The sequence below is a fragment of the Hippoglossus hippoglossus genome, chromosome 16 (assembly GCF_009819705.1).
Source record: "Hippoglossus hippoglossus isolate fHipHip1 chromosome 16, fHipHip1.pri, whole genome shotgun sequence".
Classification (NCBI taxonomy): Eukaryota; Metazoa; Chordata; class Actinopteri; order Pleuronectiformes; family Pleuronectidae; genus Hippoglossus; species Hippoglossus hippoglossus.
In genome coordinates this window covers 2,439,066-2,466,278 of record NC_047166.1, presented here as the reverse complement: position 1 = coordinate 2,466,278, position 27,213 = coordinate 2,439,066, and the positions used below count along the sequence as shown (strand labels likewise).

The 27,213-nt window shown below is 45.2% G+C and overlaps 1 protein-coding gene across 6 annotated transcripts in view; it reads right to left on the bottom strand.

The window, feature by feature from the left end:
• Positions 1–27,213, bottom strand: part of sema6e (sema domain, transmembrane domain (TM), and cytoplasmic domain, (semaphorin) 6E) — a 142,840-nt gene that overhangs the window by 16,670 nt on the left and 98,957 nt on the right. For all 6 annotated transcript variants that reach the window (XM_034610544.1, XM_034610548.1, XM_034610546.1 and 3 more), the window contains 11 exons: positions 25,998–26,088; positions 24,635–24,757; positions 24,016–24,104; positions 23,657–23,874; positions 22,860–22,991; positions 22,466–22,621; positions 20,004–20,180; positions 19,466–19,603; positions 10,443–10,520; positions 1,755–1,813; positions 1,270–1,320 (listed from right to left, as the gene is read on the bottom strand). In XM_034610544.1, the coding sequence (XP_034466435.1) occupies positions 1,270–1,320; positions 1,755–1,813; positions 10,443–10,520; positions 19,466–19,603; positions 20,004–20,180; positions 22,466–22,621; positions 22,860–22,991; positions 23,657–23,874; positions 24,016–24,104; positions 24,635–24,757; positions 25,998–26,088 (1,312 nt within the window). The remainder of the gene's footprint in view (positions 1–1,269; positions 1,321–1,754; positions 1,814–10,442; positions 10,521–19,465; positions 19,604–20,003; positions 20,181–22,465; positions 22,622–22,859; positions 22,992–23,656; positions 23,875–24,015; positions 24,105–24,634; positions 24,758–25,997; positions 26,089–27,213) is intronic.

The window sequence follows — 27,213 nt, the reverse complement described above, 5'->3', positions numbered from 1 at the left end:
TTGCGCGGATGAAAAGCAAATGAGGCCGGACGAACACTTTCTGACTGAGAACGACGTTAGAAACCAACAGCAACTCGTCAATCTTCTCCCAGGCCCGGCCAGCTTGGAGGCATTTCTATTCCTATTCCAGCCGTGCCAGGGGCAGAGCGGTGTGGCCGGCGGAGGAGTAATGGGACGTGACAGGGATGATGATCCTTCTTGATACAGGGCATTAGGCAGCCTCGCCGACAGAGCTCCTAGTCCATCAATGGAGTGATGCTTCAGACAATGGCTTCAATGTTTGAGCTGTCGGCCGAGGGAGAGAGCGAGGTGACCGACCATTCAGCCGCCGCAAAGAAGATTCTGTAACCTCCAGAGTTAAAAGTAAAGAGAAGAGACGTTTACTTTGTACGAATGTAAATGAATAAATCTGAGGCTTTTCTCCACATGCAGCGTTTCTGCAGCTTTTAACGAGTTAGAACCACGATGATTCACATTCAAGAGCAGTAACTACAAAGATATATCTGAATATATATCAGAGTCCCAGGATAAACCTGATCTTCAACTCATTATGGAAGATAAGGTGAAGTGAGGCGTTTGTATCACAGCGTGTTAATATCTGTGTCGCTGAGAAGGAACTACAACACGGAAAAACAAATGTTGATATAATTATGATCTTCTGAAATTGATTGAAGACCTAGTACATGATATTTTAATGTATTCAAGACTTTTTGAATTTCAACCCTGCGGATAACGTGACACTGAAAGAGTCGCTCCATATGGAATTCGTTATTAAAGGATATTTCAAGTACATAAATGGTGTACATCATGTACATGGTATTTTTTACTGTTAAGTCTTTTTTATTTAATGTTTTACTTAGTAAAAGTATTCCACTTTTTAACCAGAATAAAACCTAGCACCTGATTTAGGGAAAAACTTAACACTAACAAACATAACTCAGTTATTTTGTAGATGCACTTCCTGGGGAATCAAACCACCCAACACTTGTTGAGGACTTAGTTTCACCATCAAAAAATGTTTTACATAAACTTCACAATTACTTGACCCGTCGAGTTTTTTGATTTAGTGAGAACTTGTTAACATAACATGTAGAAACTGTCGATAAAACTAATTTAGTGAGACCCAGGCTCCGAAATTAAACTCCAGAACGTCAAAACAAAATATAACAAATGCTAATTCCTGACGGAGAAAACAACTTCTCAATCTTTAACCCGTCGGTGCTCAGGTGGGGTAGTGAGGTGAAAAGATAAAAAGACGTGTCCACTGACCATACGCCGAATCGAGCGCCGTGTTTTGCTTGCGTGTGGTCGCCAGGACATCTGAAGAAACAGAAAAACACAAACATCATCAGTGTGAGTCGGGTTATTGCTGGTTGAAAAATCTGCTGCTCATTGATTTCTAATGACTCGTTGAATCTGTCCTGTTAAAAGCTAAAGACAACAAACCCTTTCCCATGAAAACGTCTTTGAGCCGACACTTGATTAACAGACAAAGTTTGAGAACAGTATTCCAGCAGGGCCCGTGAACGGGGGCGGACTAACTACTCCTCAAGCTTCTTCAGCACGAACTGAATCACTGCCCTCGCTGAAATAAATACATCATAATTCTCTCCGTTCGAATTCGTTACATCCGCAATCACTTGTGGCCGCTCTCGCTCTGACATCGGGATCCGCCGCCGCTCGACAGCTCGCCTCCCCTCTTTCTTTATTGCTTATGTAAATCACTGAGAATGAAGAAAATGTTTCCATCTCACCGTGGCAGGTATCCGGGAGCTGATGGTGGCCGTTCTCCACGTCCTGTTCGAACCCGCCTCTGCAGAGAAACGGGGACAAAGACAAAGAGCCATCACTACATTTGCATCACTTCATTTCACCGACTGTCAGTTCCTCACAAAGCACCTCAGTGGGGTTTCCCCCAAAATTGGATTTGTTGGCGAGGAGCCTGCTCGGAGTCGGGGGGGGGTATAAGTGCTCCCCGACCAGGTTTAATTTGTCTTGTGTGCGGCCGAGGTCGGAGTGTGTGCTTCTCCTGTTTGTTGACCAGACGCAGCCGTGGGTGGTCGGACCTGCAGGAGAACGTCCGGCCTCACGAGGATCCTCAGCTCTGTGGTGCTCAGCAGATTCTGGGATCGGCACCGACTTCAGTGCAGGTCTGAGCATCTTTTCTAATTCCCAACATGTGTTATATCGGAGTCTACTCAGGCGACTGCTGGTGTAATTGGTAGCTACACTTAGTTCGGTGTCTCTGCTCTGCAATTAATGTCTCACGTATGATTGTAGCATGTCAGTAAAAAGATCTTCTCAAAAGGAAAATGCGCTAATTTAGAGTGACCGACACGAAACCCCTGTGATTAATATCTCTCCTCTTCTTCTGCAGCAGTTAGAGAAACTTGAAATCTGAAAACATGACGCTCGACGTGTTGGTGTTATTGTCAAACTTTAGGTATCAAGGATTTTTCCCGGAGACAAAAAGACAAAGATGCACAGTTGTCAACAAAAACACTTTTCACCGCCGGTTCGAAGCTTCTCATGCAAACAAAGAAAAGACGTTTGTGAACATTGATTTGTTGGTGTCGCAGTTTTTGTATCGTAACCGAAGCACAAACAAAAGCTCAATCATGTCAAGTAAATCCGTCATAAATGATTTTTACTTTGCAATTTCTGCCATCTTGAACTCGCTCCTTTGAAATCCGAAAGCCTCTTTATTCGCCTTTTGAACGTCTCCTGCCACGAAACCCAATCTGACAACTATTGACTTTCTGCTCCTCCGATGAGAACGTGCATACGATTGATACGCTGTTCTCCCTTGCAACAGACGCACCATCTCTCACCTTCGAGTCAATCACAAATCAGAGGCTCATCCGCCCGGCGGTTGAGTAATGAGATTGAGCGGAAGCCGTTCTAGCCGAGCGGAGCTTCGCATCAACGCCAACAATCCTCCCACGCGTTGAAATGAACCGAACAAACTAAGACACGGGCTCGTGTGCCGCACAAATGTAATGATCCGGTCTCCACGCAGAAAAACACGCTGTACAGGCGCGTGTGTCATCTGTATAACAAACCAATTAGTTTCTTATGTAATGTAACAGCTCACGCACATTATGTTATGTATTACACCGCATGCAAACACAGGCTCCCTGCATCCATCTATAATTAGTGAGGAAAACACACACGCATGGAAAATACATAATCCCGCACGTACATTTTTATATTTCTTCACACTTTTCACCTCCTGAGACAAACAAGATGTTCACTCTGGAGACAGGAGAGCTTCCAAGAATGAAAAAGACCAAACTGAGTGAAATGTAAACAGGACGGTCAACCCACCACCAACAGCCCATCCAAGTCATAGACGGATCCTTTAAAGGAGACGTCATCTTCAGGTTGATCATTTTTAATTAGTGTCAATTAGTTTATGACAGATTGTAATTTCAAATTTGCAGAAGTCTGCCATCAACTGTCCCGTTTAGTGACGTGTGTTTAGAAACTACTTCCTCTGTCAGTCACTACAAACCCAGACTCTCCTCCAGTAACTTCCTGAGGACGCTCACAGTCGCTGTACGACAGGAGGTGATTATAAAAATCAAACACTCTGTTATTATGAAGAGAACCAAGGAGTCTGGGACAGAACTCAATGAATGATATCTTAAAAATATCTTGACGACGTAGTTTTACAGTTGGGTTTGACGCCAAACAACAACAGAACCATAAATGGTCTGATCACATCCACAGAGACGGAGCGAGGTTGTTTTCGTTGGTATGAGTCACAGTGAAAAGGTTTATTTTTGGTACGTTTATATTCGGGTTGTCTCAGCGCGGTGACCGGTTCAACCACACGGTGATTGTTCTCTTTCCGATTAGCAAAAAAACATCCCGTGATTCAGAAGGAAAATGCAAAGATTAGAAGCTTTCTAAGAATTCCTCTCACTAACCAGAACCCTACAAAGCAGAAATGTTATTTACGACCCCAACCACGCGACCAGAGGATCAACCACAAGTCGGCATCAGCAATGTGTACGTACACTTATTCACATTTTATTTACATTTGACTTGAAACAGCTTCGACTGACATTTTCCTTCTTCTGCAGTTTAGTCCTCTCGGTTTAATCAAAGCAGCAAAGTGCTGTAAACACAGACGTGAGCTCGGTGACATCCGCCTGTCGTGAGCCGCTCGGAAAAACCAACAACGCACGTGTGGAGTCCTTTAGAATAAAACACAATCACAGTGAAGTGGGTTTTTACGGCACGGAGGCACAAGTAATATGAGGTTTGTACATTCGCTGGCAGGACCGAGCACTTCTGCCTCGTTTAAAAAGCTCGGAATATATGAATATGTGAACAGTTTTAGTTTAAAAGGTTTTTGCTGCCGGACACAAGATGTTTCCCACTTCACTGAAAAGTCCATTCTCACCGTTAAGTGCTCTGGAGGCTTCACGTTTCCACATCGCACCTGTGAAAGTTGCACGACCACAGAACGCGACCGGCTCCGAACTAGTTATGTCACAAAATCGTTTTGTTGCGCCCACGAGTAAAACTCAGATTTGAGGTCAGCGCGGAGACGTTTTCCATATTTGGTGGATGAATATGAAAACAGCCTCTTGGTGTCAAACTCTGCACATAAATCATTCCGGCACAGTGAATGTCAAACGTGGCCGGCAGTGGAGCAACAATAAGCAAATCCATTTCTGAATAAATGGGGAGGGGGGGGATTCACACAATGTGCCGGAGTGAACCGGAGCCTGTAAACAGTTTTGTTAACTGGTGGCGTGACAGGTCACCTTTACTTCAGGAAAAAACACGACAGACTTGTCAGCACTCGACACCGTAATTGACCTTCTGGCGTTTCGTGCATTTGAATAAACATCAGGCGAGAATTCATCTCTCACCCATCTGTCTGCTTTTACCCACAATCCCTTTCAGTCCGGGTCCGCGTCCCGTCACTTCCCGTCTTTCCACCTGGTTTCAGATTTCCTTCGCTGTGTGATTATTATTTGCGTCCTGACATCGATAATAAAAGAGCTTTGTGCTCGGTGGCACAACATTGATTTCATTTCACAGATCAGCGGAAAAACATCTCACGAATGCAGCGGCTGAGACGTTAAGAACGTTCCACAGGGATGAATTCACTGAGGGGGCGAGAACGTGCACTGATCATTAACACATGCACATCGGAGTGCAGACACCAGATCAGCTGCAGGAGCTGAATAAAGCTTCTAGGGAACTAAGTGATGAATTGTGTGTGAAAGCAGAAATGTAAATACAAATTCCAACACTGAAATCTTTAACTACCTTCGCCAAGGAGTTTATGTTTCCATCGGGTTTGTTAGTTAGTTTGCAGGATTACACAAAAACTACCAAGAAAATTTATGGAAAGATGCATTTTATGGGATCAACAAAGAGTCTTTTTCGTTGATTTCTCAGGGAATGATTTATGGATCTTGATGAAAACAATCAGACACGTTCACAGGACTAAGATCTGTGATTGTAATTTGGTGCAGATCCAACTAACAATCGGTATCTAGTGAATTTAAATGTGGTTTTTATTTATGTATATATATCGGCCGAGAATCAGAATCAGAAATTCCTTCTCACTAATTGTGTTTTGGTCTTTATCCCAGAAAGATCCGTATCAGCCAGGTTCTATGTTCCACAGCTGAGAACCGTCCAACAACAACAACTGCACTGTTGAGTCTAGTTCGTCTGATACAACAGCTCCAGGCTGATTTCAGAGCTTCTTACAGAAATGAAAGTTCGTGTGATTTCAGTGATTTATAAGTTAGAGAAGCAGCTCAGAGCCAGCGACGCGTCAGGAAGCACCGAGAGACGGATTAACTCTCTGCTGCTTCAGGTGTTCTTTGTCTGATTTGATAACAATAAGAGAATTATGGAATATGACCAGTCTGATTCTTAATGAAGTTTCAATCTGCTCCACACAGCTGACCTGATTCCCCCCCCCCCTCTCTGTCTTTCTGTCCTTGGCCGTGTTCTGTGTTGGCGTTGGGGCTCTGGCTCTGGCGATTATGTCAAATGCATTATGGATGACACAAAAAAACTAAAAACACCCCGAAACGGTCTGAAGTGGAGTCGTCCAGCCGCACAATCCCCCGGCGTTCGAGATGAAGAGGCACGAGGAGAATGTGAATCCTCCCCCCCCTCCCCGCCCCCCGCCCCTGTCCTCCGGATCAGCCACAAATCAGTCATTAAAATTTATGCCACCTCTGGATGAGGAAGGAGAAGGAAAAAAGAGGCAGTGAAAAGAAATGATGTGAGCGAGGAGACGGTGAGAAAGGAGGAGGAGGAGGAGGAGGAGGAGGAGGTCCCAGTAGGTTGATGAGTATTGAGCTGTTTCATCTTTAACTCTGGTCAGGCTCCTTTCTCCTCCTGATTCTCATAACTTCCTCCTTCCCTTTCTCCTCTTTCTCCAGCTGCTCCTCAGCTCCGCTCACTGTGACACATTTAAACGCACGTCGACATAAAACTTATCACTTCAGGCAGGTTTCAAATCGGAGGTTTTTTTTGGAGCCGCACAGCCTGAGGAGAACGTTTCTCTCCTCTAAATGAAATACAGATGTTCAGCACTTTTCTCTCTGCCCTTCCTCGTGTGTTCTCCTTCTCTTACCCTTCGCTTCATTGGTTTTCCCTTCACGCTTTCCTTCTTTATTCCATCGCTCTCTCAGTTCTCAACTTTTTCCCTCATCTCTTTATTCGTCCCACTTTCCTTTGTCTTCCTTCGTCTTCTCGTGTTTCTCTTGTTCTCTTTCTCTCTGGCAGACGACGGAGGTTTTTATTTTATTTGCTGGCTGATCTCTCCCAGGTTCTGGTCCGTCGGTTTCCAGCGCGGCTCCGTCCCGCACGCTAAACACGGACTCATAAATCAAACCTCGGCGAGCAGCTCGGAGTTCCTCGCCAGCAGGAAGACGCATCGTAACTTCCTGCTTCTCCCGCTTCACCTCCCAGTGACGGCCACTAACTCTGAACCTCAGACCACGCACCTTCTCCAAATCTTAATCACACCCTTAACTCGAATCATAAAAACCCACTCCTGAAGGTCTCAACTAAATTAAAAGCACCTTTTCCATGTAGCTTGCCAACTTTCATGCTTCATTACACACAGAAATTTAATAAGGAAAACATATTTCCAATGAAAAGCTCATTATTTTTATTACTTTAAAAGCAGTGGATCTTTAATAGTTATCTCAGCGTGCACCGGGAAACATAAACAAAGGCTTCACCTCATAAAACGCACAAATTGAAGTCTCCTCCTTCTTCTTGACGTCTAATTAAATCACAGCAACAGGAAGTGGATCAGATCGACCTCACTTCATTTCACTGGCAGCAAAAACCTTTCTGACAATCTGCCAATTACAAAATATAAAGCTCAAAAATCAATCAACAAGATAAACTGTATTAACTCGTTAAATGTTGACGTCAGATTTTGTTACCAATGAGCAAAACTATGCTAGCTGTTTCCATCTATCTACAGTGTTTATGCTAAGCTACGTAGTGCCAGACATATTTTTTGCACAGTTTATTCTCTAAAATAAGTTTTCAAACCCACAAACATAAACATTAAACCCTTTATGTCTGCGAGAGGCTCATAGGAATAAATCTGTTGCGTTCTAAAGCTAAACTCGCTGTCATTAATTTTAATGAATGAGCATAAACGTCAGCAAGAAAGCAAACATGACACATTTCACTTGTACAGGTCTGACACCCACAAGATGGTTTAGAAAGAAGCTCGTGTTTGTGTTGTTGCCTGAGCTGAGCCCAGAGGCAGGAAACAGGGACACGGTGAGTTCTGCTCCTCCACAGATCACAAACTCTGCCAACCAGCACCTCCACCGCTCCGTCATCAACATGTGGCCCCGTGATTATTTAATCCGCACGAGATCAGAAGTGTAAAAACTACACGTCGTGGTTTCATAGGAGGATTATGTGCCTGATTATTTCTTGGCCGGGGGCCTCGGAGGCTTCACGGAGACTCGTCTTCGCCGTGAGGCTGCCAGACAAAAACCAGCTGCTTCCAGTCTTTATACTCTGATAAGTTAACCAGCTGCGGGAAACAGCTGGATTTCTGGCAGAGCGACACACCGGGACGTCACCGTGCCTGAGAGGGAAACTGGCTTGTTTCCCAAAAATATAGAAAAACCTAAAAATATACGAGGGCACAGACTCATCTAAAAAAAGAAAACAAAAATCCCATTAGCCTCCGTGTGTGTGTGAGGGCGGCGACAGTGACACGTCCGACCGGCCGGGCAAAGGATACGTTGTAATTTCAGGTCTGCACATTTCAGGCCCTAAAATAATCTGTGGGAAGCCACTCGGCACAGGAAGTGATGCTCCCTGTGTGTGTGTCTGTGTGTGTGTGAGGTAACACACACACACACACACACAGACACACACAGTTTACAACCAGTGTACACAGAGATAAAGGAACAGTGATTTAGCAGCAGGTTGTACATCAGCCACATGGGGACACACAAAGTCCTCGACTGCCAGGAGGCAAATAGGAGGAGAAAACAGTTGCTTTAACTGCCTTTACACCTCCCTCCTCCTCCTCCTCCTCCCTCCCTCCCTCCTCCTCCTCCTCCACTACATCCATCTATCTGTCTCCCTCTTCATGCATCCATCTGTTCGTCCAACCAGCCATCCGTCTTTCTTAGTTTGCCAGACGGCGCAGTACGCCGCGTGCAGCCGAACATCACTTCTGATTTTTATGAGACAAACTCAGAGCGAGAGAGCGAGAGCGTGAAAAACGATGATGTGGAGGAAGATGAAGAGAAACCGTGCGATGATCGGTCCGACTGAAAATATGTTGTGTTTTATCTACTGTACAAAAAGCTCGGAGAATAAAAAAAGGTCTAATGTTCAGTTTCACTTCACGTTGCCTCTTTTTGGAGCATTAACCAGGAGACTGTCGGAGAAATTGTTTGCATCATATCCACTGATTCCCTGTGGTCCTGCTCCGCTTCCTCCGGATCCGTGAGCTTTGACAAGACGAGCTCATCAATGGACGAAACAAAACACAAGCCTCCGTCTGTCTAAGGGATAATTACTGACTTCTTCCTGTTTTTAATCATGTTTTAATCCCTCAGACGCGATGGATACATGTTTAAAGCCTCAGATGGGATCAGCAGAGCGTTTTATTAAAAAACTACAGTCAGATATTCATCATGTTGACGTCGCCCCGTTCGTCTAATTGCAGATAAGTTATTGATCATCAGGAGAACGAGGCCTCGGCAGCTCACTCGGGGGTCCGGCGGATGTGAACGACCCACACGAGGAGCAGGAGCGGATATGAAAACGATCGCTCCTGCTCGGCTCCACGTTATTGACCGAGGTGGAAATCTGTCCTCTGTGACGGTGAGTTAGAGAACTAATAACGTCTTTATACGGCTGCGTCCGCCCCGTGTGCCATCCCACTGACCAAACAACACACAGGCCGGCCTCACTAATTACAACAACTTCGTCCGGGGGAGAATTAGAAGCCGAAACCTGCTGCTGGAGGGTTTGATTAGAAAGCAGATCTGCACACGTTGGTCCCCTGGTGCTTTCTGATTGGAGACCTCGGAGGTAAAGGGGGTGAGTCACGCTGAGCGGAACATTGCTGCTGCATCATTAATAAAGTTCAAAGAATATTATACTTCTGGGCACGGGTGGTTTTCTCTGCGAGCTGTCAAAGCAAAAGGTGGAGAGGAGAAACATCAAGAATATCTCTGAACACGTTTCAGCTGATTGAAACGATAATGAAAAGCCTCAACGCTCAGGTTTCTCCTTAAGAGTTTTAAGGTTAAAAAATCACCTTATTCAACTTTTTCTGACAGTTGATCACAACTCGCATTATTTATCTGCATGTGGGATCGTGTACTACGCATTGTTTTGTTTTGATTTTAAACTATTCCCAAAATCTGAAATATTTGGTGTCTTGTCTTTGTTGGCGGGTTTAAAGTTCACATCTTAATCTTTTACTGATTTATTAAATCTCCTGTGTGTTAATAAACATTTTTGATTTCACACTTCAGAAGTTGTTCTCAGCACCGGGAGCTTTCTTCATATTAGTTTATCCAGATACACAACAATGATCTTGCATAACGCAAAAAGCTCTTGCTGCCAAAAAGCAGTGAAGCCATGAGCAGAATCACTTTAACACGTCAAACACTTCTTAAATGAATAGTAATGCTTGTTTTTGAATTTATAACCTGTACACACACTGTTTTTTTAAATGTCATAACACAAAAAATGCAAAACCACAATATCTGACAGTTACATATTAAATCTGAGTGTTTCACATCAGACTGAATGTGTCTCTGGTGACGTATCTAAGAAGAAGACGACAAAAACATCAGCGGTAGAAGAGTGTGTGTGTGTGTGTGTGTGTGTGTGTGTGTGTGTGTGTGTGTGTGTCTGTGTGTGTGTGTGTGTGTGTGTGAGACAAGACTTACTTTAATCCAGGTGAGACCGTGGAACAGCTGCCTGACTTCAGCCAAATGCAATAAGGGTCCCGTGAAGACAGACAGCTTCTGCAAGACACACACACACACACACACACAGATGGTCAGTGATGGAAGGAGGTGCACAGAGAAACGTGTTTGAAACCCGGCAGATGTTACTTAGGTAACGAGGCTCTGCTTCGCCCCCGGCCTCACAACACCACATCACTTTCTCAACTGCTGCTGCAAACACGGAGCGAAGAAGTGAGCTCATGTGTGTCCTGGTGTGAACCGTCAGGCAAATACAGCTTTCAGACCCAGGACATGTCCAGAACATTAGCAGCAGGAGGCAGGAGGCGGGACATGACGTGTAAATTCTGCTGTGGAAGGATCAGCACATTTGCACCAGAGTCGCCAAAAGCTCTGGAATCTTCTCGTCTTTCCAAGTCAACGTCTTCCACATGTATTCTGTGATGTTTGTGTTCTTCCAGGTTTCACGTCCGACTCACTTGGACATTTTCTGGACGTTTTACTTGCTGGAAAAGTTCGGGAACTGAACTCAACTGACTCGGACATTTGCATCGTCACAGAAAACCTCGACGGAAACTTTCAGCGAAGCTTCTGAAAGCAGCTTCAGAAACTGATTGAAAGAAAAACACGATAGATGCATAAAATGAAGTCGACCAAGCTGCGTTAAACGTGAACAGTTTGGTTAAAAGTTGAACAAACAGTTTTTTTTTAATCTGAAATCAACAAAACAAAAGCAGCGTTATCCGGAAATCACAGAGTAAATATTTACATCTCAACTTCATCATTCATGGTCTTGCTCCCGACGTGTTCCTCACTCCCACAGACGTTCGGTGTTTAAACACAGTTCAGCTGAATCGTTTCACGGCTACAAAGGGAACACGATTGTTTAAGTGGAGCTTCTTTGTATGAATAAAATATGTAATTAGCTCGGTCACAAACACTGACTAACAAGTATCCCGACCGCAATCTGCCGCGCAGAAACAAACACAGGCAATTATGAGAAGAGACGCGGGAAAGATCATAACCAGATTAGTTTCTGATGAGAGTTAAAGGAGAGAGATCCGTTTGTTTTCTTTCCTAACGGAGGGAATTAAAGAGCGGAGCTGCTTTTTGTTCTCTTCTGCTTCTCTTAAAGATCCGAGAATGATTTCCCCCGCACACAATATGAGTATTTACAGAAGAAACATGGACATGCATCATCTCGACTCAAACATAATTGAAAAACAAAGGCCTGATTTCCTTTTTGTGATTAAAAAACTCAGTGATGTAAACAGGTTTTCAAAGACGGGGAGAAATAAATGAAAGTAAAAAACTAATTTTCATCTTTTTAATTGAGTAAATTAAATATCTAATCACTTCATCTTCATTCTAAAATATCAATATATCCTGGTCGCGGTAAAATAAACAAACAAACCAAATGATTTGTGTTTGTAAAGAACATATTCACAGTTTTCCCTCGTAGGGTTTAAACATCTGTACAAAGGGAGAAACTTCAGAGAGAGTCACAAGTGAGGGATTCCTCTCCGGGGACGGACACAACTACAAGAGATGTGTAACAGAGCACAACAACAAAACAACACAATTTAAAACCAATACAACAAAGACCTGTTACACGACAACCTGCACAGCGCCCCCTGCAGTCTACAGGGATGTTCAATCTACAACATTTAGTCAAGTTGCGCTTTCATAACTTGTTTTAAATTTCATCGTGATTTATTTGTTGTCTGGTTTTAATCCAGCTTTTAAAGGATCTAAGATTTGAAGCGTTTCCCAGACTCACAATTTGTTTGAGCTTCTCTTTGACTGAGATGAATGTCGATGTTGAAAAACTCCCATTAAACCCAAACTCAGGCAAAGTGAGAGCGGAGGCCGACATTTCCCACACGAGCTGAATATGTGGTGAAGGAAAGAGCTCTTGAAACTCAATTTTTTGCAGAATGTTTATATTTGGACCGATTAACCATGCGAGGCCTCATTCGTGGAAAGAAAACAGCTGATTATATTGCGGCCTCATGTCGGCAGTCAGCAGACGAGTGGATCACCTGCCTCTTCTGACTGTACGTCTGTTGTGTGATTTAGTGCAGATTGTTTACTTCCTCCCCTTCAGGCCGTCGGCATCAACCGGCATCAATAGCCATTAGTCACATTCTCCACGGTGTCAATTCCCGGCAGCATCGGAACGTGGCGGCGCCTCCTCCTCCCTGAGCCACGTGTCACTTCTGTTGATTAAACTCTTGTGCTGATCTGCTGTCAGCCGCTCTGCCTCATGTTTCATTTAAGTCTGTAGTTTTTAATCCCGCGCTGAGGAACCAGTCTCACGATCCTCTTGGCCTTCGCTCCGCCGCTGTGTCACTGCAAAACAACACCGGGCGTCAAGGAGGGAATTGAGGGTATTATTCTGCCGCTGCAGAACGTACGGCTCTCGCGATCGTACCCAGCAGCGCCGACATAATGAGCGTAAAGCACACGGGGACAAAAGAAACGACAACAGACAATAATATTTACGTCTGCAGTCGCTTTGGAGATGTTTTTAGCCTGTTGTGCTGAAAAAACGCCATCAGAGATGAAAGTAAATACACGAAACGGAAACGCCACCAGCTCGCTGGTGGTGGCGCCGGGTGCGCCCGTCGTGATGTCAAACCTGATCCTTTAATGGCAGTCAAAGAGCAAGTTTTTAATGAGAACCCCTGTGACCTGTTTTTAAAATGCAAAAAAAAAAACGACTTACAACAATCCAAACTTAACGTGCAGGAGTCGCACAACTGTCAGCCTCCGTCTGTAAACAGAGGAATCCTCAGAGAGCGGCGTGTCACTCAGGCAGAGTGAGGTAATGCACGACAGGAACCGCTTCCTGCCTGATGCCTGCAGCTCAGAGTTTGACGAGCAGACGTGCGAGTTTCAACTGTTTCGTTTTTATGGCGACGACGAGAAAAACAACAACACACGGCAGCAAACAACCGGATGAAGACTTAACAAATCCAGACTAACTCACAACTTGAAATAACAAGCGGCTGCAAAATGAAAATATCTATAATTAAACTGTAAAACAATAATATTCCATCTGTGCAATAATGTCACATTGTTTGTATTATGTTTAAATTGGACATATTCCTTTTATTTCATAGTTCCTCATGTTGTTATTGTATTTTGTTACTCATTTATTCCCTTTTAGCTCTATTAGCTCCCAGAGTGGGAACGATAAAGCCCAATTATCTCGTCTCGTCTCATGAAGCAGCGTTACTGCTCATGTAGACTCTTCCTGACACGACAGCACCGACCACAGGGATCATGGGAAAATGATCCGAGGCTCCACCGAAGGTCGCACTCTTACAAACACTCGCTGCTGTTGTTTCTTCCAGGAAGCACATTCTTCACGATGATGCTAACGCACTGCGGTTCATCCAGATTTACTGAAGCTCATAAAGCTCATTCAGGTTCTGTTCGAACTCAGCAGCTGCCTCGTGTTCCATCAAATATCCCGTGAGGTCTTTAGGTCTGATTCGGAGAAGAGCTTCTTTCCTGGTAAACAAACATTATTCCTCCAATTATGATTCCAGAGGGGAAAGTGCTCTGCAGAACAACGTGCACATTCACAACGCACATCACGAGTGCATCAGAGACACAAATTCAAACAAACATTATAGCTAAGGCCACATTCAGTTTCTCAGATATACATCATGGTAGTTACAGGTTTCTTAGAAGTATTTGTTTCTGCAGCGAATCCACTCAAAACAGAATCCACACAAAATAACACCAACCTGCTAAATATGTCAGAATCTTTTTGACATATCTTACTCATACTTCTCAGAGAAATCAAAAATACAATCACAATGTCAAAGAAAGTGGAAAACACTTCTTCCCTGACCTGTATCACCCCCCCCCCCCCCCCCCCCGAGTTTCATGGTAATCCATCCAGTAGTTTGTGTGTAACCCTGCTAAACATCAAACAAACTAGAATAGCACTTTTATTGGGATCTGAACCAAATTGCACACACACTCCATTATGTGTTCTTTATGAAAGAGCTGAAAATCTAAAAAAAGAAAAACCACATCCTCCCACTAAGTTCTGTGGGAATCCGTTTAGCAGGTTTTGTCTAATCCATACAAATAATTTAACAAACCAACAGACACACAAAACAAAAGCTTTTCTGAAATTCAAAGCCTCCAAAAATCAATTGAAAATTAGAAACCGGGAGCTTCACCGAGCTCCGACTGCAGAAATCAATCCTCTGTCGTGTTTCACCTCCTCTGAACCCAGACATACACAGGAAGTGGCAAAAAATCCAAACTTCAGAGTGAATCCTAAACTTTTTCTTCATCATCAAAAACAACTTTCAGTCCCCCCCCCCCCAAACAAAATCCTGAGCGGTTATTTATTCCTTTGCTCTGTCAAAGCATCACAGACTGAGCACCGCTGGGTATCGAGGTCTTAAGGTGGCTCCGGCCTGTGTGTGTGTGGTTACCAATATGTGACAGGGAATCGAGCGGCTTCAATAAATGATTCATACCCGAGCCACAAGGTGTATATGAATCATCCCCCCCCCCCACTGTGCCTGCCTCCTTCTCTCCCCTCAGTGATATGACGGAGATGAACCTGTGCACCTCTGCAGCGCTGGGGAAACAGGCCAGATGTGTCCAGCCGTGGAGCTCAGCACCAAGCAGCGAGCGAAGTCGTTCCTGCTGCGCGTGACGTCTCTTCTCCAACGCGCGGCTCGAATATATACGACATGTGTTGGTGTGCGTCCCTCGTCGCTCTTTAAAACCTCAGACTCCTCTTCCGCCGTCTCGCCCCGTACGCTGTCATGCTTTGATGAACACAGAGGTGTGTATGTTCGCCTGCAGCCGCTCTGTGTAAGGAACATCCATTAGCTGCTGAGGGGAGACGGGATTTATCCAGCTTCTGAGGCCGGGACGCACAACTTCCAGCTGTCATGTAGCCCACATCCAGGGAATAACACAACACAGACCCACTGGAGCTGGTTTCATCTCAAACTACACAACACAGACCCACTGGAGCTGGTTTCATCTCAAACTACACAACACAGACCGACTGGAGCTGGTTTCATCTCAAACTACACAACACAGACCGACTGGAGCTGGTTTCATCTCAAACTACACAACACAGAGCTACTGGTGCTGGTTTCATCTCAAACTACACAACACAGACCCACTGGAGCTGGTTTCATCTCAAACTACACAACACAGACCCACTGGACCTGGTTTCCTCTCAAACTACACAACACAGACCCACTGGAGCTGGTTTCCTCTCAAACTACACAACACAGACCGACTGGAGCTGGTTTCCTCTCAAACTACACAACACAGACCGACTGGAGCTGGTTTCATCTCAAACTACACAACACAGACCGACTGGAGCTGGTTTCATCTCAAACTACACAACACAGACCGACTGGAGCTGGTTTCCTCTCAAACTACACAACACAGACCGACTGGAGCTGGTTTCATCTCAAACTACACAACACAGACCGACTGGAGCTGGTTTCATCTCAAACTACACAACACAGACCCACTGGAGCTGGTTTCATCTCAAACTACACAACACAGACCCACTGGAGCTGGTTTCATCTCAAACTACACAACACAGACCGACTGGAGCTGGTTTCATCTCAAACTACACAACACAGACCGACTGGAGCTGGTTTCATCTCAAACTACACAACACAGACCCACTGGAGCTGGTTTCATCTCAAACTACACAACACAGACCGACTGGAGCTGGATTCATCTCAAACTACACAACACAGACCTACTGGAGCTGGTTTCATCTCAAACTACACAACACAGACCCACTGGAGCTGGATTCATCTCAAACTACACAACACAGACCCACTGGAGCTGGTTTCATCTCAAACTACACAACACAGACCTACTGGAGCTGGTTTCATCTCAAACTACACAACACAGAGCGACTGGAGCTGGTTTCATCTCAAACTACACAACACAGAGCGACTGGAGCTGGTTTCATCTCAAACTACACAACACAGAGCGACTGGAGCTGGTTTCATCTCAAACTACACAACACAGACCCACTGGAGCTGGTTTCATCTCAAACTACACAACACAGACCGACTGGAGCTGGTTTCATCTCAAACTACACAACACAGACCGACTGGAGCTGGTTTCATCTCAAACTACACAACACAGACCCACTGGAGCTGGTTTCATCTCAAACTACACAACACAGACCCACTGGAGCTGGTTTCATCTCAAACTACACAACACAGACCGAGGACTTGAGGCCTGATATAGATAATAAACGTTCTGTTGGTTTGAACAACACTGTGTTGACTTGTTGTCTGAGATCTCAACAGTTGCTTTGTGAGCAAGATTCACTAGAAGCAACATCAATTATGAACGGAACCACAAAAAATAAGGCGTAATAACTTATCGTTTCCTGTTCCGTCTACTTCTTAAAATCAACAGAACTTTTTACAGTAGGCGACAGCAACAATAATACAGTTATTTATCTCAGCGCAGCCACTGAAACTGTTCATATAAAACTCTGGGAGCTGAGTATTTCAGGGTTTTGGGGGCCTCCTCTGCCCACTCATTGTATTTTTTTTTTTTTTCATTATTAAAACCTCACATTTCATACAGTTCCCAGCCGCGGTTCAGAACAGTTTCTGAAACCTAATATCGGCAGCAGGGCCTCGAGTGAAAAGAGAAACCCGACGGTGCCGACTCCGGTGAGACGGAGGAGAAAGGAGGAATTCAGAAGCAGAGAGAAGATGGAGGCAGAAGACGGAGAGATGGAGTGAATCTCATCTGGAGGGAGACAGATTCATCGGTGTGGTGGAGGAGGTCATGGCGGCTGAAACCCGACCTCCTGGCCGCTGCTGATGAGGCTTATAAGGCCCCTAATCCCAGGAGGAGGTGCGCTGTAGTCTCTACTCAGGATTTGGGGATGTAGCCGGCCCGTAAGCTTATGTAAGGCAAACCCACTCCATTTTCTCCCCCTCTTCCTCCTCTTCCTCCTCCTCCTCCTCCTCTCTCTCCTGCAGCTTCGATGGTGGCTCCTGGCCAATCAGCTGGATCCAATTCATGAATGAGTGATTTTGAGAGCTTCTCCAGACCTTCACAACGAGGGGTTAGCATGCTATGGTGCTGTGTGTGTGTGTGTGTTTGTATTCCCCCCGGTGGAGCTGAGGAGAAATCCTGACTCTGGGTGAGAGGGGTTGACAAAGAGCAGCGGGGGGGGGGGGGGGAGAGAGAGACGTGGGGCCTCGACATTCCTCAGAGCCCCAAAAATAGATTCCGAAGCTGGGGAGCAACTACGCTGAAGCTGGGGTTAAAACATCGCCTGGAAAAACAAAAGGCTGAAGAAAAATAGAGACGCTTGAAGGCTTCGCTGTGCTCGGCTCGTAAAGCTGCTCTGAAGCAGCGTCGGCCTCCTGACAGCCGCACTTTACAGCTTCTCCACCAGACAATAACAACCATGGCAACGGTGTTCACAGCCCGACGAGCGGATGATCACCATGGACATTTCACAACTAATAAATGATTAATAATTGATGAATCTCCTGTTGTCTCTCTCTCTCTCTCTCGCTATTTGAGATTCTCCTGTCGTCTATAAAAAGTTGAAAAATGACCGGCCCACTTTCTCTGACTCCGGAGTGTTTCTTTTATTTGTCTGATGTCCAAAATGATTCAATTTAGAAGCAACTGTGTTGTAGTTTCCTCAGTAACCTGACAAACACTTCTCCACTTCCTCCACCGATAGAAACATGATGCTCAAATATCCCAGATACAGGTTTTGACCAATCACGAGTCACTCTCAGCTGTCAATCATGAGATTTCACACTCGTTTCATTTCATCAAATAACTAATTAAAACCAAACAGAAATCAATTTTTGTCCCATCAATTAACATGGAGGAGGCAGGTTTCCTTTTCTGTCTCTGGATAAAGCTGATTTATTGGCACAAGGTCGTTAATTCGATTTTCACATGTGAGTGACAAAGACACAAATCTGCATATTGCTGTCATAAAAAAACAGTTCAAGTAGTGATGAATACTTATATTTAAAATAACTCTGTCCAAGTGTAACTAAGATAAAGTTAATTCACAGTACTGTGACCTTGTCAAGTAAATCAGTTGGTTTCCAGAAACCAGAAACTGTTCGTCATTTGGTAAATGATGGAAACTGTAAAAACAAACATCATGAACTAGCTGATAATTCTCGCTCGGTGAGAACATTTAATCCTGAACATTTAAACACGAAGCTCCGACTGGAATCCGATCAGAACTTTGACTGTTTCCCAAACACAACATTTCTTCAGCCTCACTGAACTTCCTGCTGCTTAGTTTAGTCCTCGTCCTCCCTTTCTGGGGGAAACTCCATGAACCAGGCAGATGATCCACTAACACCTGTGATTTGGTGCCGGCGTTTGTCCAAATCCCTCTAACAGCCCCTTGAGTGGACACATTTCTTAAATTGGGAGCTGCAGAGGAAATCGATGCCATTTTGCTCGAGTTCCCTGGCAGAGCCGGTGCCCTTCTATTCCCGGAGCACAGGGAGGAAACCCTGAATTCACCGAGTGGTCTCCTTCTCCAGGCTGGTGTCAAGACCTTCCAACATCTTAAAAATCTCATCTCTCCTGCTTTCAAATCCACATTTTTCCCCTCAGAGAATACTACAAAGATCTTGAGGATTTTTCTATTAAAAGGCTGTGACTTCTATTTATTTTCCTTCATCTAAAGATCTGACCAGAAAATATCCAGAAGATTCACAGAAAGTGAGTGTGTGTGTGTTCCAAAATTCAAAGAATACAAATATCGAAGAAGGAAAATACACATAGAAGACGTCAAACTATGAAACACGAGGAGATTCGACATTTTCCTGTTGTTGTGAACGAGTCTGACCCGAACATCTCCTGCTGCTTCTCCACATGAGAAACACAAACTCCAGAGAAAGTTCCTTGTTGAAAATGTTCTAGATAAATAATAAAAACCAACCACCCCACACTGTGCTCCACAGGCGACTCACTTCTTGCAGGTGCTGTAGTCGGAGCAGCGGCTGAGCGGCACCCGGATCACGCAGCTGGAAAAGGCCACGAACAAGGCGTGATGGTCCCGGTCCAGCTCCAGGCCCAGCACCCTCCTGTCCTCCCCCCGCACGTTGCATCTAGGAACAGAGGACAAACACCGACTGTCACCATCAGACGTTTACACTCGCTTTCATCTTTTTTACAAAAAGAAATTAACTGTGCTGCAACCGGCATCGTCTGAAAAAGACACGGAGCCGAGTGTGAATCGAACACCGTGCAGATGCACTCTTTGAGTCGTGCAGTCAGGAAAAACAAAAGACGACACAGGGAAAAGAAAGGCCCCCCCCTCCGGCTGTACAGGGTGACGCAAAGCGTTACAATAGACCAAGGAGTGGGTGGGCAGGACAGATCAGAGGAGAAGAAGAGAAGAACAGAGCAAGTGGGAAAAAGAAGCCGAGTAAACGACAAAGAAAGTGAAAACGAGGGCGGACAATTAAGGACAAAGACGGAGCGCTTGAACTGGAAAGACCGTCTCACTTGTTGGGGTTGTAGACGTCGATGTCCTCGAGGAGCTGCGTGCCGAAGGAGGCGTTGGCTCCCTCGGTGCTGGCGAGGATCTTCAGCACGTGGCCGTTGTCTGAGCCCAGGAAAACCACCGTGTAGTTCTTGTACGGCCCCGCCGACGTATCCACCGCTATCTGGGTCAACTTGAATCTGCATAAGAGACAAACAAACAAATTGGGAAATAATCACGAAGGGAAGTGGAGTTGAAAATGGAAAATCTGCTCCATCGACAGACGCGTCTTCCAAAGTGAAGCTGACGTTTCTATTCACGCTGATTTAAGCAGAAGGAGCCGACGATGTCAAATCTGCAGGTTTGTGTCTTATCGTTCTTCGTCAAAGTCAATTTCCCACAGTAAACAAAACAAACAGTAGGCGAGCGCCGGGCTCATTGTATAAAGCATCAGTCTGCAATCAATCACTCCATCTACCGTCCCACCATCCCCTCCATCCTCGCCTACATCCCTTAATCCCTTCATCCCATTAATTCTTCCGCCCCTCCATCCATCCATCCACCCACGTCCCATCGATCCGCCCTTCCAGCGACACTCTGCAGCCGCATCGTGACTCACAGCCTTCCTATTATTTTAGTTTGGTGTTTCTGAGGAAGTCCACAGAGCTGCTGCTTTATTCCGAGCGGCGCTCTGCCTCGTGTTCGTCCAGCTCCTCACACCTGGGAGCTGCCCAGTATCACCACAGTATCACCACAGCTGTTGACTGCTGGCTCCGGCGGCGCAGCGGAGGACTAACAACCAGGCTGAAGGGCACCTTGAGTCCAGCGGCTGTTGACAGAGGGATCAGCTTCACTTTCTCAGGCCCTGGGACCTGAACAAACAAACTTCCTATAATAAACCCACTTATATTCTTTGGCATCACTTGCTTTGGAGAATCTTTGATGAAAGGACACCCGCGGAGGCTCCAGTGCCCGGGTTCCTCCCTCCGTCGCTCCCACGGAGGATGGTGTGTGTCTACCCACATGCACTCGACGTGCACGGCCCCTGAAAAACTCCGGCAGTATCGCGTGATGCACTCCTGGTTCGGTTTCGTTTATCCAGCCTCTCTCTGGGGACGAGGCGAGGCAGATGTGATGGTTTTGGCGCCAGATGTGAAGTGGCGCATGCTTCCTCGGTATGGAGCCTCTGCAGCGTTTGGTTGGCTGTGAGCCTGGCTCTGCTTAAGGAGGCATGGAAGAGGCTCCTGTGCACTGTGTGTGTGTGTCTGTGTAAGTTGATTCTACAATGTGTATCTACCTGTGTACCTCCGTGTCTGAGGTTTGTGCGACACTAGTGACACATATCACCAATTCAACCTTCTACCCATCATCATGTGAAATCAGTGGATCCTCAAATGTCACCTCACACACACACACACACACACACACACACACACACACACACACACACACACACACACACACACACACACACACACACACACACACACACACACACACACACACACACACACACACACACACACACACACACACACACACACAGGTCAGTGCTGAAGGAAGCTCTCCTCCACTGCGGCTCCTCTTTGACGTGCACTGGAATCGACCGCTGCATAAATCCAATGGATTTTAACGAGGGACAAGTTGTGTGTTCCACCTGAGCTCACGCATCGATACTGACCACAGCCCCCGAGTGCGGAAAATGGAAAATAATCATACCTGCGTACTAACCATGACAGAAAAGGTATTTTCTCTCGAAGACCTTTGTCATAATTACAGCGAAGCTCTGCAGCAGCGCCGACGTCCATTTAACCGCCGTGTTTTTTTAAAATTCTGATTTAATGAAGATGTGTTCAGAGGAGCACACTGAGAATTTGAGAGCACTTGAACAAAAGCCCTGCAGGTAATTTAATGAGTTATGGTGAGCGAGGTGGTGCATTAGCGACATTTAGCAGAACCGAAGCCAAACAGGCTTCAAATCATGAGTTACAATGAGGCTGCAGAATATTTATACTACTTTATACATTTAGAGCTGAAACCGGGAATCCATCCATTTTAAAGTGATCAGCTACAATGCGGGGAAATGAATTTATAACAATTTTTTAGCATAAATTAAAAATTTTATAATAAAAATTGGTCAACTGACAAATTACACAAGCTTTAATTTAAGACCGTAACTTAACTTGGGTATTATTTTACTCTGATGTAAAATGTTATAGTGCAAATCAATATTGAAAATACTAATTAATTGTAGAAACATTTTTTAATTTGGTTTCTGCTCATGATTAATTTCAAAATCAGTTAATCTGTTGATTCTTTTCTGATCAGTCAGCGGTTTAGATTCTATAAAGACTCTCAAAGTGAGGGCTTCATCGTTTTGATTGTTTGCTCATCTTCATCAGTCCAAACATCCAAAAGAAATTATAATTATAATGATTAAACACAAAATCTCTCTGTGGTTTATTCATGAGAACAGATGTGGTACCTGCTGGTGGTTCGGGTGAAGTAGGGCCTGTCGTTGACCGAGGGCACGGACTCGTCCATGAGCGGGTACGACTTGATGAAAGTCAGGGTTTCGTCGGGGAAGGTGGTGGACGACTTGTACGCCGCCGCCGAGCCCTCGCCGGCGCAGCAGCCCGGCCTGTGCGGCGGCGGAGAAAAAGAAAAACTCATCAGCACCGAATCAACTTTCATGGGCACAGATGAAGAAAAGCACTGGCAGCTGTTTGTTCTTGGCGACGAGCAGGAGGGAGGAAACAGGTGCATGCTGGGATTCTTCCAGAACAATAACAACAGCAGCTGCAGAGTCTCTATTGTCAGACGCAGGGAAACATGTTCCTGGAAAGTGACAGTTTGCTATTTAAAGGTTTGCCTCTCACCTCGGCTTCGGGACTTGCTCCTCTGGAACAGGTGTCCACGCCGACTCGCTGTTCCTCTGCTCTTTGAATTTGCCACTGAAGGCCTTCTCTATGTCGTCCATGTAGAAAGCACAGACCGCCGAGCCGGTGATGCTGGTGAAGAGATCACAGAGAGAGAGGGGACGTTACAAAGAGCGAGACAAAGGTCAGAGATTCAGCTTCTTGTCCAAGGTCGGCACAAACTGCCACATGTGCACAAAACTACTTTTTTATTTATCTGTTTCTTGCCGTGTCTGTGTTATTACTTTATTTATCTAAAGAAGCAGTATTTATATTTCATGTCCTGCCTCCTGCTGCTCTATGTTCTGGACATTTTCCTGTAGTTGTGAACGAGTCTGACACAAACAATCTCCTGCTGCTTCTTCACATGTGAAAGACAAATGAAAACATTTTCTCATGTCTAAAAACAGCTTTAGGTTTGATGTTAGGTCAACTTTGGAGGCAGGATTTTCACGGTGCTAGTCATAGCCTGCAAATAAAGATGGATGATGCGTCTCCACCACGGATGGAAAAACCAAGAAAACTTCTTTTAGAAAAGTTTGGTCCATGTCCCATCAGCTAACATGGAGGAGGCAGGGTTTATGACCTGTACTGCAGCCAGCCACCAGGGGGAGATGTCATATCGTCCATCTTTACACACAGTATGGCACCAGACCAAGTACCGTCACTGAGTATTTTCCTGATCTGACCTCAGCTTCACTTTGGGAAATAGAAATCATCAGACAGTGAAATGGTGGCACGCTCCGTGAAGCACTGACCTGTTTGCCTGTGTGGTGAAGACGCCGAGCACCGCCGGCCGGTGGTTGATCTGCAGCACGTTGGTCAGCGACTGCAGGACGTCGAAGTAGAAGAAGGAGTCGCCGGGGACGGAGCAGTTCAGCCGGGCTTTGAGGAACGACGTCCAGTAACGCTCCAGGACCCTCGGGGAGCCGCCGTTGTCGTTCTTGCAAACGCGAGCCACTCTGGAGAAAACCACCTGAGCGGAGAGAGAGAGATCCTGATTTATACCTGATGTTGTTTAAGGACGTCAACACACTGATGTGATGTTCAGCTTCAGAAACTGAAAGAAGTGAAACCACAGCTCTGGAGAGCGTCGGGCCCGAAACGAGTGCCTCACCTTGCCAAGTGTGGTGTACTCCACGGCGATCTCGCTGAGGAAGAAGTACACGTAGTTCCCGTACTCGATGGCGTGGAGGAAATGGGGCTCTGTGGGAGACGAGGAGAAAAGATGTGTGACAAGCGCGCTGGCGGAGACGCCTCGTTGCCAACATGACAGGGCATTGTGAGCAGGCTGGCAGCCGAGGCCGAAAACACAGATGCTCAATTTGGAAAATGTGTCCAGGAGAGAAATAAAAGAGGGACAGTGTTAAAAATGGCCAATCTCAATAATGGGACAGACCAATGAGGAGAAGCATTCGTACAGGATTTATGATTCTGACACAGAAGAACTCCAGCTTGTAAAAAAAAAATCTAATTTAGAAAAGTTTCTCGTGGAATCTAAGAGAAACTAAATCAGAGTTTAAACCTGATTTCTTTATGAATCCGTTCAGATTTAGAAATTTGATAAACTAAAGAACTTCAGATCTCAACTGAACTTATGTTGGTTGAGGAGAAAAGATTCGTGGTCTTTTAATAATAAAATAATAAACCCGACTCCATACGTCAGAGATAAAATCCAGATTTTACCTTTACGTCGTCACATCTGTACGTTAACGTGTGAAACGCCGGATTCTCACCTCGCAGCCATTTGGAGTCGTACTTGACCGTGCGCAGGACGGGGCTGCTCTCTCCAAGACTCCGGTAGATCACCGCGTCGCTCGCCAAGAAGTCGGTCATGGTGGCCGAGTAGAAATCCCCACCTGAGAAAGGGAGAGTAATTGACTTATTGAGAAACACGGCCCGGGATCACAGTTCAAACACACCACTCCTTTTAAGTGTCTATTTTGGTCCCAGATGACTTTTATTGCCCTTTGAAAATAGGCAGCGGGAACAGATGAAGGAGAACGTGTCACTTTTAATAACGCCCCGCGTGAACTTTGCATAAATGTCAGTGGAAACCTGGCAGGGCCGAGCGCAGGTCTGGTTCTCTCTTCACTCTCCTCTGAACCTCATTGACCCCGACGTGTTCACAAAGTATCAGCTTCCTCCATCGCTATGATTAGTACGAAAAAAAATGTACCTAACCACAGATTAGATCCCATCAAAAGAGCAATTTTCAGATGAAACCCTGTGTTTATCGGAGCTCTGAGGCTGAACTGCTTTTATTCATATTCTGCTTTTTAGCTCTTACTGTTTCCAGAGGTTTAGAAAGGATGCAGCCAAACATATAGTTTAAGCTATTATTACATTTAAATTACAGGTTATGATTGACTTTTTGTGTCATGCACCGTTGTATTCAATGACAACGTGTTGCAGATAAAGCAGATGGACACTTACATGTTTGATTCAGTGCTCGTCATGTACAAAAAAAGATTTTTACTGCAGCAGTCTTATTCACTTCTGTACAATAAAAACGTCAATTAACTGACAGGTAATGTCCGTCCTTTCAAATCAATCAGCCTTTTAGCTTCTTTGATTTCTGGGCTCAACATGAAAATCCATTCGATCTCACAAGACTACAGCGTCTGAGCTGATGCCGGTGTTTCACCCACGATGACTTCCCGATTTAATAAACATCAATTTAACATTCAAATGATATGAACTGCTTTCATTTTTCAGCATCAGCCAAAATAAAAACAACAAAATTAGAATTACCGTCCTGTAGTTGTATGCCTCCACCAACCAGAGAAGTTTTTTGAAGAACTTTCCTAAAGGCTGACTTGAGACATGGTTTTGTGAGGCCATCGTGACCTTGACCTTTGACCTCCCACATCTAATCAGTTAACCTGTGAGTCTAAATGAACATTCGTACCAAATTTGAAAAGATTCCTTCAAGGTCTTCTAGAGATATCATGTTCACAAGGAGACGGACACTGACTGTCAGTGGGGAGACATGTCAAACTTAATACTGATGGTACTTTAAAGACACTTTGAAAGAACACAGATAGCAGCTGTGGGACCTGAACCCATCACATTTCTACAATCACTCAGTTTACTCACCTGCGAAAAGCCCGACGTTGGACTGCCGGGACTCAAAGGGACAACGAGCCTGTCCCACCACCTCCTCTCCTTCCTGCTCCAGTGTGGACATCTAGGTCAGAGAGGACGAAACCATTCATAACGGACAACAGAACCGTAAAAAGCTGCTCCAGTAAAACAACAACACATAAAGTACAGAGTGACGACTGTAAACACAAAGACAACATCATCGTTTACACTCGCAAACCCACGAGGTCACCGCGGCACCGACTGCAAAATCAATCAGCCTCAAACACACACACACACAGACACACACAGACACACACACAGGTATTTAATGTGCAGTCGTGTTTTAAAGCAAAGGACACGCAACAAATCAATGTGCGATAATGAACAGCAGCACATGCATCATAGAGATTAGTTTCATTTGATCCGTTGTGTGTGTGTGTGAGTCGAGTTCGTTAACGATGCGTGTGGAGTTCGAACGCCGTGCTGTCGAGAGCGGAGAGGAAACGCTTTATCTCTCGGCCGCAGAGATTTAGTGACCGTTTGCAAACCTGCTGGTGACAAGGTTGTGTAGCTCGTACATGACAATGAGAAGAGTGTGTGTCTGTGTGTGTGTGTCTGTGGAGAGGAGGCTGAGCACATGTTCAGCATGAGCAGCAAAGACGATTGTGCCTTTGTTGACATTATTCTCAGGCTTTTTATTCTTCTACTTCTCTGGTAGTTTGAAATTGTGCTTTATATAAACTATAAAAACACGATGTATTAATTGAGGCATCATGATTTAACACAAACGTACACATTTGGGTCACAAGTGTGTTTTTTGGGGATGTCAGTATCAAGGCTATGGTGATAACCTGCCCCTTCCATGTTAGTGGACGGGACATGGAGCAAAGTACCGAACTTTTCCATCAGCTAATCGAGACTTCACAGACTTTGGCTCCAACTGACGTGATCGTATCTGGGATAATTTAAGGCTTCGCTTCCTGATAGAGGGAGGAAGTGGAGACGCGATTACAACACTGCCGTCTAGTGGTCGGGGGTTCAAACAACACAAACCGAACCACTGCCACGAATCTTTGAATATAATCAATACGGTGGTTTTGAGAGTCAGTGTCACAAACCATAATAAGTCTCATATTCTCCCACCTCTAGTCAGTGTGGACGAGTCCAGGTGGATTGTGGGTGCTGGGTTATTGCTGCCTCTGTGTGCTCCAACTCACAGGAGGAAGAA